This window comes from Hevea brasiliensis, chromosome 16 (genome assembly GCF_030052815.1).
Source record: "Hevea brasiliensis isolate MT/VB/25A 57/8 chromosome 16, ASM3005281v1, whole genome shotgun sequence".
In the NCBI taxonomy this organism is placed as follows: Eukaryota; Viridiplantae; Streptophyta; class Magnoliopsida; order Malpighiales; family Euphorbiaceae; genus Hevea; species Hevea brasiliensis.
Window position 1 is genome coordinate 60,207,624 of NC_079508.1, and position 13,803 is coordinate 60,221,426.

Consider the following 13,803-nt stretch of genomic DNA (forward strand, 5'->3'; position numbering starts at 1 on the left):
CAGCTGCATATAAAGCTTGAATAAAGATATAAGGGGTGCACTAACTTCATTACAGCTTTCCAACAATTAAACAATCAGAGAAAAAACTAACATTATTAGGGTGCCAAGCAACACTTGTCACAGAGGAATCATGTCTCTTCCTGATAAGTTTACTGACCCACCTGTAGAAATGTAAATTTTGAATATTTTCTGGTACAGTCACATAAAGAAATTTAGGCCGGCACACAAACTGCATAAAGTTAATAACCCTAGCTTCAAGTTATACAGGCTAAGTACAAGAATTTTGCCCTTAACAAAATTCAAGCAAATATTTAATTAATCATAGTCAAAAATCAAAATGTAGAAACCCAAAATTAGGTAGAGCATATGCAAATTATACAGTAATTACCAGTTGTTGTCTTGCTCATAGTAGTATATACATACAGATACAGTTTTAGCCCCACTTCCAACAGCAAACTTATTCTCTGGGAATAGAACAAGAAAACAATAAATCCTTTTGCAGTTACAATAATAACATGAAGAAACCTAGATATAGTCTATAAGAGCAGGCATACTCTATAGACAATAATGAGGAAGTTGGTGTTAAAATTCACCATGACTGCTAAGTATCACCAATACAACTCCAAACATGCTATGATTATTAAATCATGAAACCAATAAAGATAGACATATAAATGTGAGTAACACATATATTTTTCCTAAGTATGGCACACAATATGATTATAAATCATGAAACCAAGAAAGATAGGCACAAAGTCCATAGCTTTTCTTAGAAAATAAAACAAGTGAGAATAGGTAAACTTACCATTTTCATTTTAGATTTTTTTTTTTTTTGGCCATATGGTGCACATATATCTCTAGGTTTTACCAATATTATAACTATTTAAAGTCTATTTTTTATGTGTTTAGAAATGTATAATATTTGTATGGGATATGTGCGCATATTTTGTGTTTTGATAAGTAATCATGTATTAGTTAAATAAAAAGGGTTGATATGGCCTTATACAGCCATAAAACTGCACCTGCTAGTTAAATTTCAGGGTTAGAGACTCTAACATCTATGCATGTGTAGAAATACACACAAAGTCACAAACACACAACTAATCCACCATCCTCATATAATAATCTCAAATTAATCAAAGCACAACTAATCCACCTTCCCAGCAAGCCAGAAAATTGCAAAAATACGCTGCAAATAGTTTATCAAAATAAGCATGCGTGTAAGACTAGAAAGTACTTAGTAATAAAGCCTACATAAATTTTAGACCATATCAATTATCTAAATAATTGACCTTATTAAGCACAAATACAAATTCTATCAAACTTTTACCTTCAAATAAATTCACAATTTAGGCGACCAGCTCTAATAAATTTGGCTTTGTGTCTAAAGCAATTGAGCAACATCAAATATCAACAAGAGGACACAATGCTTCAAGAAATGTTATTAACTAGTTACATGTAGAAGCATTGGTCACAATCATGTGTAAAACCATTCAGGCAAAGAAAAATTAAAACCTTATATCAGAAAAATATTGTGTTTCAGTATCTCTTGGACTCCACTGCACACAAAGTGCAGCACGGTTAAGCCTGAGGATATGTGAAAACCCATATACATTTATTATTTATTATTATTTTATTTTAATTAGCTAACAATAATTTAATATATTTATAAAAATATATATATATTATTAGATGGTCTGCTTATTTATTTTTAGATATATATATTATTTTTGAAATTAAATATATATCTGCAATCTGAACAACCCAGTTCAATAATAACTCTTATCCCATTCTACACCTAATAGAACTCTTGAAATATATATATACCCTAATAATCTCTTCTGCTAAACTTTGCTCTCAAAACCTGTTTGTCACCTCCTTTTCCTACCAAATACTCTCAACATGTATTTTCATAATCTTTTATTTATTGTTATACGTATATATATATAAAATAATCTGATGTGCACAGATAATTCTTAAATTTTTATTTCTCAATTCATCACCTTTGATGTTTTCAAAATAAAAATTATCATTCTTTATTCAATAATGGGTGAATTTGATTTTATTTTCTTTCCTTGATTTGTTACAACTACTCTAGAAATTTATTTTTTTTTCTTTGACCATTGGTATTGAATTGAGTTGATCATGATTACTGTGAGATAAGTAACCTTCAATTTATATTATATACATATATAAACCTTTGTATGTTCGTCCACGTCCGTCCAAGGTTTATATATATATATATATATATATATATATATATATATATATATATATATATTAAAATTATTTTATTTTATTATTATTTAATTTTTTTTTATATTTTGGGTATGTAGGAGATTCAAATATTCATTCTGTCAGCTGAAATTATCTTTCTTTTATTGAATCTAGCTATTATTTTGGAGGTTCCAAGTGAGTGGTAATTATAGTACATGGCACCGTTTTTGTCCTTTTTAAAATTTCTTAGCATTAAGTTTGTTATTAAATGAAATTTTAAATCAATATTTTAACAATGATTTTATATGTGATTTTCTAGAGTTTTATTTTATCATTGAATTTTATCTCCATTTTGATTAAATAATTGATTTTGCCAACTATCTCTGCATTAGACCCATTAGGATTCCGGAAACAGGCCCTTAATGTATTTATATTGATTGATATTTGACTATAAAATTTACCGATGTGTTACTGAATTGATTTGAGATTGATTTGATTTTATTGAATTGATTTGAGATTGATTTGAACTCCGCCTAAGTAGTTTGCGCTTAGCCGGTCCCAAGCCCGGATAAAGGAGGAGGGTTGCCGTAGGTGACAACCAGCGTAAAAATTTCATCACACCCTATGATATAGATTCAAATGATATAAACGTTGGGGCGTCCTCTACTAACGACGCGCTACATCGGAGCCCGGGTGTAGTGATAAATATGCAAGGGTGTAGGGCGTTCACCGAAAGCGACGCGCCATGCCGGCGCCCGGGTGTGGTGTTAAATGAGCAAGGGTTCCCACATCATGGACGGGTGTGGGTAAAGAAGTTAGTCCATAAGACAGATAATAGAACAAATAGTGGAACAGAATACAAGATAGACATAGAAAATAATAGAAGATATCATAGAAGGAGACCAATTAGGAAGGAGCAGGATAGGAGGAGGATCAGGGTTGGTACTTGGAATGTTGGATCACTTACAGGAAAATTAATGGAGCTTGTGGATACCTTGGAAAGGAGAAGGGTGAATATTGCTTGCATTCAGGAGACTAAATGGGTAGGAGAGAAAAGTAAGAAAGTGGGTAATTCAGGGTACTAACTATAGTTTACTGGAAAGGAGAGAAATAAGAACTGAGTGGGTATAATCATAGACAGGACATTGAAAGACGCAGAGTAGTCATGAAAAGAGTAGGAGATAGAATTATACTAGTAAAGCTAGTACTAGACGGAGAAACAATAAATATAGTTAGTGCTTATGCCCCACAAATAGGACTAGACAGTGAGAGTAAACAAAGGTTTTGGGAAGATATGGATGATTTAATGCAAAGCATACCGAATGAAGAGAATGTTTTCATTGGTGGAGATTTGAATGGACATGTAGGAAGTGATAGGCAAGGTTATGAGAATGTTCATGGAGGTTTTGATTTTGGCAGTCGAAATGAGGAGGGAAAAAGCATCCTGGATTTTGCTATGGCATACGACCTAATACTAGCAAATACCTACTTTATAAAAAGAGAGTCACATTTAGTGACTTTCAAAAGTGGGCAACATAGAAGCCAAATCGACTTCCTCTTAACCAGGAAGACAAATAGAGCTCTATGCAAGGATTGCAAGGTCATTCCAGGAGAGGCTTTAACAAGTCAACATAGGTTGGTGGTCTTGGATGTCAAGTTTAGGAACAATTCAAGTAAGGTCAGAAGAAATAGTGTAGCTCGAACAAAGTGGTGGGAGTTCAAAGGAGTAAAGCAAGTGAAGTTTAAAAATGAGCTTCTTGAGTCCGAAGTATGGAAGCTAGATATGGAGGCCAATGATATGTGGATACAGATGGCATCAAAGATTAGAGAAGTAGCTAGAAAAGTACTTGGGGAGTCTAAAGGACATGGACCACCCTCAAAAGAGAGATGGTGGTGGAATGAGGAAGTACAAAAGGCAGTGAAGAGAAAAAGGGAATGGTATAAGAAATTACCTAAATGTGATAATAATGAGGCATATGAACAATACAAGATAGCAAATACAGAGGCAAAAGGCGATTAGCCAAGCAAGAGCAGTGCCTTTGAAAAGTTATATGAGAAACTTGGAACTAAAGAAGGGGAGAAAGATATTTATAGATTAGCAAGGAGTAGAGAAAGGAAATGTCAAGATCTCAATCAAGTTAGGTGCATTAAGGATAAAGAAGGAAAAGTGTTGGTGAAAGATGAGGACATTAAAGAAAGATGGAGAAATTATTTTAATGATCTCTTTAATAATAGTCAAAATGGAAATAGCGTGAATATAGATTATAGAACAATAGAAAAGAATGTAAATTATACTAGAAGGATTAGATCTTTAGAAGTAAAGGAAGCACTTAAGAGAATGAAAGTAGGTAAAGCCTGTGGACCCGATGAAATACCAATTGAAGTGTGGAAGTATTTGGGAGATATGGGAGTGACATGGTTAACTAAATTATTTAATAAGATTCTAAACTCAAAGAAAATGCCTGATGAATGGAGGAAGAGTATTTTAGTACCTATTTTTAAAAATAAGGGAGACATACAGAGTTGCTCAAACTATAGGGGAATTAAACTCATGAGCCATACTATGAAGTTGTGGGAGAGAGTTGTGGAGCATCGACTACGTCATGATACTTCTATCTCTCTCAATCAATTTGGTTTCATGCCTGGTCGTTCAACTATGGAAGCGATCTTTCTTATTAGAAGCTTGATGGAGAAATATAGAGATGGGAAGAAAGATCTACACATGGTTTTTATTGATTTGGAGAAGGCTTATGATAGTGTTCCAAGAGAGGTCTTATGGAATACGTTAGAACAAAAGAGGGTATCTATTAGGTATATACAAGTATTGAAAGATATGTATGAAGGAGCAACTACTATTGTGCGCACAGTGGGAGGGGACACAAGAGATTTTCCGATCTCAATTGGATTACACCAAGGATCACCCATAAGCCCTTACCTTTTACATTAGTTTTAGATGAACTGAAACATATACAAGAGAGTATTCCTTGGTGCATGATGTTTGCGGATGATATTGTTCTGATAGATGAGACACGAGAAGGAGTCAATAGGAAGCTAGAACTTTGGAGAAGTACTCTAGAGTCAAAGGGTTTTAAGTTAAGTAGAACGAAGACAGAATACATGCATTGCAAGTTCAGTGAAGGCCAAACTGGTGATAGGGAAGGAGTTAGTTTGAATGGAGTGGCACTGTCCCAAAGTATTCACTTTAAATATCTAGGCTCAGTCCTTCAAGTAGATGGGGGATGTGAGGAGGATGTTAGTCATAGGATTAAAGCCGGATGGTTGAAGTGGAGACGTGCCACGGGAGTTTTATGTGATCGTAAGATTCCCAATAAATTAAAAGGAAAATTTTACCGCATGACCATACGACCTGTTATGCTATATGGTAGTGAGTGTTGGGCACTGAAAGAGTCGTATGCATCTAAGATAAGAGTTGCAGAGATGAGAATGTTAAGGTGGATGAGTGGCCATACTAGACTAGATAAAGTCCGTAATGAAAGTATTAGAGAAAAGGTAGGAGTGGTGCCAATTGAAGATAAGTTGAGAAAAGGGAGATTGAGGTGGTTTGGTCATGTAAAGCGTAGACATACGGAGGCTCCAGTTAGACAAGTAGAGCACATTAGGCTAGAGGATAGAAAGAAAAAAAGGGGTAGACCTAAATTGACTTGGAGGAGAGTAGTACAGCATGACTTAGAAGCATTACACATTTCTGATGATTTAACCCAAAATCGTTCAGAGTGGAAAAAGCGAATCCATATAGCCGACCCCAAATTTTTGGGATAAAGGCTTAGTTGAGTTGAGTTGAGTTGAGTTGATTTGAGATTGATTTGATTTTATTGACTCTCTGAAACTATTGAAATACACTATTGGAATTGTACTATCAGTTATTATTTGCTATCTGAAATTTTTTATTGATTTTGATTGATTTGTACAAATTGATTTTCTATTTTGAATTGTTACCTGTGCCCAGTATCTGTTTCTGTTATCTGGCCCCGCCGTGTGGACTATCACGGTATTAGGTTGCATTGTCGAGTCATGCATCATTACAGTTTATTGTTTGCATTAGTATCATATGCATTGATATCTGTGAAGGGGGAGGAAGGTATCTGATATCTGGTAGCGCGCTTACCATCTGGCCTTTGGTGATGTGGGTATCATCACCCTGGTGCACTGTACCATAAAATTTTTATTGAATGAATTTCTTTTATATATATATTTTATGAAGTTATTTTATTAATGATTTTGACAGCATGAGCATGATTTTATTGAATAGAAAATTTATTGTGAAATTAATCAAGCGCCCGCACTGCTTATTCCGTTGTGTGCTATAATTATCATTCACTAAGCATCTAGCTCAAACCACGCTTTCCGTCTGCATTATCCGCTTTGCATCAAGAGAATTCGCAATTGATCCAAATATTCAGTCCATTTTCTGGAGAGGGACAACTTTGATTTGTTCTCATGGTATGCCCGAATTCATGTTTTCTCGGGCCAATAATTAGTTTAGTTTATTGAACAGTTTAAGTTTTTATTTGAAATCTATAGAGACTCCGCAGTTTACCTATGGGATATTTATAATGTTTATTCAGCATTTTGTTTATTTGGATTTTGTCTATTTTTGAGATTAGTAAGTGATAATATATTCATGCAAGATACTCTGATAAGGCTTGCATGATTTAAGAATACTTAAATTATGCGCCGGTCACGGTTCAAAATTTTGGGTCGTGACAAAGTTGGTATCAGAGCTCGGTTGAGGTCTAGTAAACTTGCGGAGCATAGGATCCTTAACGTCTTTTCAGTTTATCATTGCTTCAGATATCTGCGTCCTTCGTACTTTTTCGCCTGTCTTAATTTGGCTCACATTTTCAAATTTAATGCTTGTTTATTAAAATGAATAGGTGCCTGAGTCTGTTAAACGTAAGAGGAGAGTTAGGGCTAAGGGTCTTAATGGTGCAAACCTTGATCCAACAAGGGAGGTACCACTTCAAACTATTAATCAGACATCTTAACAGATGCCTATGGCTAAGACTGGGGCACAACCATTCTTTTGTTTCTCCATACTTTTCCATGATATTTAGTACACCACCTACTTTGTTAGAGTATCCTTCATCTGTATCAACACCTATGCGGAACGCAATAGACATTGATATGGTGTATAGGGGATGTATAGTTCACATTGGAGATAGGGAATTAGTTGTAGATCTTGTTTCTTTGGATATGTTTGAGTTTAATGTGATTTTAGGCATGGATTGTTTAGCCACTTATCACGTTTCATTGGATTATCATAATAAAGTTGTACTCCTTAAAATTCCTGGGGAGGCAGAATTTCAATTTCAGGGAGATCGCAGTATAGCCTCTAGTAATCTTATCTCTGTAGTGAGTGCTAGACGATTATTGTGAAAGAGGTGTAAAGGGTATCTAGCTTATGTTAGAGATGTTCAAGTAGAAGGTACAGGTTTAGAGAATGTTGCAGTGGTTAAGGAGTTTCCTGATGTGTTTCCAGAAGATTTATTAGGTTTACCCCCGGAGCGAGAGGTAGAGTTTGATATAGACTTAGTTCCTGGAACTGAGTCCATATCTATGCCACCTTATCGTATGGCACCCGCCAAACTTAAGGAGTTGAAGGAGCAACTACAGGACCTACTAGATAAGGGGTTTATTCGCCCTAGTGTTTCTACATGTGGTGCTCCTGTGTTATTTGTACGGAAGAATGATGGGTTTTTGAGAATGTGCATTGATTATAGGCAATTGAATAAGGTAACTGTGCGTAATAAGTATCTTCTTTCACGCATAGATGACCTGTTTGACCAACTTCAAGGTGCAAAGTATTTTTCCAAGATTAATCTTCGATCTGGGTATCATCAATTGAGGGTCAAGAAAGAAGACATACTCAAGACAGCCTTTAGGACTAGGTATGGACACTATGAATTTCTTGTAATGTCTTTTGGTCTTACTAATGCTCCGACCGCTTTTATGGATCTCATGAATAGAGTTTTCAAGCTTTTCTTAGATCAATTTGTTATAGTGTTCATCGATGACATTCTAGTGTACTCAAAGAGTAAAGAGGAGCATAAACAGCATTTGAGAATTGTCATTCAGACCTTACGAGAACACAAGCTATATGCCAAGTTCTCAAAATGTGAGTTTTGGTTAGACAGTGTGGCTTGCCTAGGCCATACAGTATCTAAGGATGGGGTGCGTTGATAAGAAGAAAGTTGAGGCAGTGCTTCATTGGCATAGACCCACAACTGTGTCAGAGATTCGTAGTTTCTTGGGTTTAGCAGGGTATTATAAACGGTTTGTTTAAGACTTCTCTCAGACAAAGACCTTTAACTAAGTTGACACAGAAGAATGTGAAATTTCAGTGGTCTGAGGCTTGTGAAAAAAAGTTTTCAGGAGCTTAAGACTCGTTTAACTACAGCACCAGTGTTAGCCTTTCCATCTGGATCAAGAGGTTATGTAGTATATTGTGATGCTTCTAGGATTGGTTTAGGATGTGTTTTGATGTAACATGGACCGGTTATTGCATATGCTTCTCGTCAGTTGAAAAGGCACGAGCAGAATTGTCCAACTCATGATTTGGAAATGGCTGCAGTAATTTTTGCTTTGAAAATCTGGAGGCACTATCTGTATGGTGAGACTTGTGAAATCTTCACTGACCACAAAAGTCTCAAATACATATTTGATCAACGTGATCTTAATCTTAGGCAAAGGAGATGGGTAGAATTGCTGAAGGATTATGATTGCACCATACAGTATCATCCTGGAAAAGCTAATGTAGTGGTTGATGCTCTAAGCAGGATGTCTTCTGGTAGTTTAGCCCATATATCTACCAAGATAAGGCCTCTGATTGGTGAATTACATGGGTTGCTAGATCAGGGAGTAGAGTTTAAAATCATAGCTGGATCATTCTTAGCAGAGTTTCGAGTTAGGCCTATCTTGATTGATTGAATTAAGGTTGCTCAGAAGAGGGATTCTCAGCTGTGTGTGATTATAGATAGTATTCATCAAGGCCAAGCTTAAGGGTTCATGTTGAATGATGATGGAGTTCTTATTTATGGCACTAGACTTTGTGTCCCCAATGTTGATGAGTTGAGAAGAGAAATCATGGAGGAGGCATACCATTCTGCTTACACAGTACACCCATGTTCAACTAAGATGTACCGTGATTTAAGGGAGCATTATTAGTGGGGTGGCATGAAGAGGGATATTGCAGACTTTGTTGCTAAATGTTTGACTTGTCAGCAGGTTAAGGCAGAACATCAGAGACCATCTGGGTTACTTCAGCCATTGCCTATTCCCGAGTGAAAATGGGAGCATATTGCCATGGACTTTGTTATGAGTTTACCTAGTACATGAGGTGGTTACAATGCAATCTGGGTGATAGTGGACAGATTGACAAAATTTGCTCATTTCCTTCTTGTGAAGACTACATATGACTTTGTTAAACTTGCACAGTTGTATATAAACAAGATTGTTAGTCTTCATGGAGTTTCAGTTTCCATTGTCTTTGATCGTGGTACTCAGTTTGCTTCTCGATTTTGGAAGAAATTCCAAGAAGCTTTAAGAACACGAGCAGACTTTAGTACTGTTTTTCACCCTCAGACAGATGGACAGTCAGAAAGGACCATATAGACATTAGAGGACATACTTCGTGCATGCGTTATGGATTTTGGTGGCTGTTGGGATCATCATTTGCCTTTGGTGATGTGGGGTATCATCACCCTGGTGCACTGTATCATAAAATTTTTATTGAATGAATTTCTTTTATATATATGTTTTATGAAGTTATTTTATTAATGATTTTGACAGCATGAGCATGAATTTATCGAATAGAAAATTTATTGTGAAATTAATCAAGCGTCTGCCTGTTCCTATTCCGTTGTGTGCTATAATTATCATTCACTGAGCATCTAGCTCAAACCACGTTTTCTCTGTCTGTTATTTGTTTCAGATCGTGAGAATTCGCAAATGATCCAAATATTCGGTCCATTTTCTGGAGAGGGACAACTTTGATTTGTTCTCATGGTATGCCCGAATTCATGTTTTCTCGGGCTAATAATTAGTTTAGTTTATCGAACAGCTTAAGTTTTTATTGAAATCTGTAGAGACTCCGCAGTTTACCTATGGGATATTTATGATGTTTATTCAGCATTTTGTTTATTTGGATTTTGTCTATTTTTTTGGGATTAGTAAGTGACAATATATTCATTCAAGATATTTTGATAAGGCTTGCATGATTTAAGAATACTTAAATTATGTGCCGGTCACGGTTCAGAATTTTGGGTCGTGACAAAGTTGGTATCAGAGCATAATTTAAGTATTCTTAAATCATGCAAGCCTTATCAGAGTATCTTGCATGAATATATTGTCACTTACTAATCTCAAAAATAGACAAAATCCAAATAAACAAAATGCTGAATAAACATTATAAATATCCCATAGGTAAACTGCAGAGTCTCTATAGATTTCAAATAAAAACTTAAACTGTTCAATAAACTAAACTAATTATCATTTACTGAGCATCTAACTCAAACCACGCTTCGTCATATCCTGCTTTGGATCAGTAGAATTCTGCAGCTGATCCAAATATTCAGTCCATTTTCTGGAGAGGGACAACTTTGATTTGTTCTCATGGTATGCCCGAATTCATGTTTTCTCGGGCCAATAATTAGTTTAGTTTATTGAACAGTTTAAGTTTTTATTTGAAATCTATAGAGACTCTGCAGTTTATCTATGGGATATTTATAATGTTTATTCAGCATTTTGTTTATTTGGATTTTGTCTATTTTTGAGATTAGTAAGTGACAATATATTCATGCAAGATACTCTGATAAGGCTTGCATGATTTAAGAATACTTAAATTATGCGCCGGTCACGGTTCAAAATTCTGATACCACAAATGTAATGGCCCGACCCACTAGTGATATTGTCCGCTCTGGGCCGAAGCCCTCACGGTTTTAAAACGCGTCACTAGGGGTTACGAACCACCAACTTATAAATCCAGCATCTCTCCCGTGTTTTGCCGATGTGGGATTTGCCTAGGGTGTTACAGGATAACAAGGATTGGTACCCATTCTGGCCCTTCTTGGTTCCACACATATCTTGAAAGAAAATACATATCCAGTCAATAAGAAGACAACAAAGAGAAAAGAAACATGATGAGAAATAGTAGTCTCATGTCAGTGCACATGTGCACAAGTGAGAAAGAGGGAAAGAGAGGAAAAAATTAATGCTAAAATTTTATTTCTCCAATTATTTGCTAAAGAAAAAAAAATTGACTATAGATCAAACAAGTAGGCACTCACGAATTTCAATCATGAGATGTAGTAACAATTCTGTTTGATCTTGCACTCCAATCTATCCCAGAGACAATTTGATCATGCTGAGACAAAAATGAATGGCAAAAATTTAGTAGATAAATGTAGCTAAGATAGATAACACACGCCCATCCACAGTTATATAAGGGAAGAAGAACAGCCAAATCTGAATCAGTCACACACCACAAAAGTACAGAAGTGTTAAAACTTGGCAGCAAAGAAGAATAGTTACATGACAGTCAGGAAAAGTTAACACAATGTTGAAGCAAAATATTTATCCAAATAAATAATAAACAGATATAGATAGACAAGAAAGCCACAACTGACTGAATCTTAAGTTGCAATAAAAAGAATCATAGAGCACATGGTAATATTCTGATTATCCAGGCATGAAAAGATAGAAAAACTGAAACAGGAAACTGAAAATAAGGGACACAGAAGGGTTTTCCGATGAACAATGCATGAGGCTTTGCACACTTTGAGTTTGAGGGATATTAGATATATGCAGCCTTCCCCTTGCATTGCAATGAGATTTGAATCCATGACCTCCAAGTCAAAACCTTAACTTTGCACCAAGGCTCACCCTCAAAGTAATTGAGACATCAAGTGAAAACTCCTTTTGTTCCTAATATGATGTTCTAAATAAGTATACCTACAGCTAAAGAGTTTGTATGACAATTCAAACCATGCATCGCAATACAAATGGTAATTTCATAATGGAAAAACTGCCAATGAAGTGTATGTGCACATAAAATAAAAAAATGAGAAAGGTACCTTTTGAAGGACATGTACCCTCTCCCATTTGTCTTGGGAGGATTTATAAATGTGAACTTCAATATCATTGGGACAAAGAACTATCACTGCAAATTCAATGGAGATATACACATATATCACTACTCAAGCAAATCATTTTTATCAATATAAGGAGTCATTTTCGATAAATGAGAATTTAAAAAGAATGAGTATTTAAATGACATTTTGAAATACAAATCCAAATTCAACTTCATTTCTTTCAAATGCAAACCTATCCAAATGGACCCCTAAAAAGGTAACCAATGAGACAGAATGAATAACATCCTTATTCGAACAACGCATAAAAGAGGTCCAAAATCAGCGTTTTCCTAAATTTTCCAAGAAACCAAACCAAAAACAAAGAAATTACTTATAGAACACTAAAGGAAGAAGAAAGTTAATTACTAGAGTGATCGGGACTCCAAGCGTGGCAAGTTAGTGAACCGCGACAGCCGCCATTTCTTGTACTTTTGCGCTCGATTACCTTATCTTGGTATCAGAGCCTGGTTATGTTTGTATTATACATACTTCATTGGTAAGTAGGGGAGAAATCTTCAAACTCTTGTATTTCTCTTAATTTCTGTATCACTGTTTTCTGCCATCTTCTCTTACCTTGGTATATCGGCTGGAAACCAGTAACTGCTTAACTCCTTCTTAGAAGGTAGAGCGATCTCTGGCCACAACGCCACGTACCAAATATGGCTTGTCAAACACCTAACCCTGTCTCTGAAACTCATCTTCAGACCCCTTCTCCCTCGGAGATTGTTAACCTTACTTCTTCTCTTTCTTTTTCTTCACCACTTCGGCGAACACTATCCTCCAGAATTGATAATCTCATAGAAATATCCACTTTACCTGAAGATGCTCAGGTTGGAGAATCCCTCCTTCCTCTTCTCAGTCCATACAACATCTATAGACGATCTGGATCTTTAACCAGATCTATCAGATCTCTCATTTCATCCCGAAGATCTTTGTCAAAAGAATATGTTCAGGCCTCCAGAATGGACCAATGCTCTCTCCAGAGTTCATCTGCTGAACAATATGTGACGTTAGAAATCCCTCCGCAGCTCATCCCCAGATGGAGACAAGAAGGGTTTTCTCATCTTCACTTTGGAGCTGTACGACTTATCCTCAGTCTACATGGGAGACGAGGTCTTCCAGTTACAGCTAGAGTGTCTCTCCTTGATACACGGTTCCTGCAGTATGAACATGCGGTTATAGGAACCTACCTCACCACTTTGCATGCTGGGAGCGTGGTGTTGACATTCTTCCCAAACTATAATCTCTCGCTAAGAGATCCACATCTTAGCACTGCCCTTAAAGTTCAGGTTCAACTCATCGTGGCTCGCCAGTGACCTCTTCGATGATGGCCACCTTACACCATCAAATTATCTACATTGCAAGATCATGTCAGATCTTTCACAGCCATCTGTCTCCAATGATGCTCTGCTTGTATTGGCTGATACTGAAACCACCC

At 36.0% G+C, this 13,803-nt stretch overlaps 1 protein-coding gene across 18 annotated transcripts in view; it reads right to left on the reverse strand.

The window, feature by feature from the left end:
- LOC110663506 (actin-related protein 2/3 complex subunit 1B) overlaps window positions 1–13,803 on the reverse strand; it is a 37,032-nt gene that overhangs the window by 14,164 nt on the left and 9,065 nt on the right. For 13 of the 18 annotated variants that reach the window (XR_009144918.1, XR_009144916.1, XR_009144917.1 and 10 more), the window contains exons 2-5: window positions 12,732–12,810; window positions 12,309–12,394; window positions 389–464; window positions 92–161 (exon numbers count right to left, since the gene is read on the reverse strand). Coding sequence is in view for 14 of the 18 variants with exons in the window: in XM_058138206.1 (XP_057994189.1) it covers window positions 92–161; window positions 389–464; window positions 12,309–12,336 (174 nt within the window). In the remaining 4 variants the exon portion in view is untranslated. Of the gene's footprint in view, window positions 1–91; window positions 230–388; window positions 465–1,515; window positions 1,597–11,522; window positions 11,600–12,308; window positions 12,395–12,731; window positions 12,811–13,803 lie in introns of those variants that run through there. The other 5 variants (XM_058138203.1, XM_058138211.1, XM_021822828.2 and 2 more) reach the window with 5 other exon arrangements.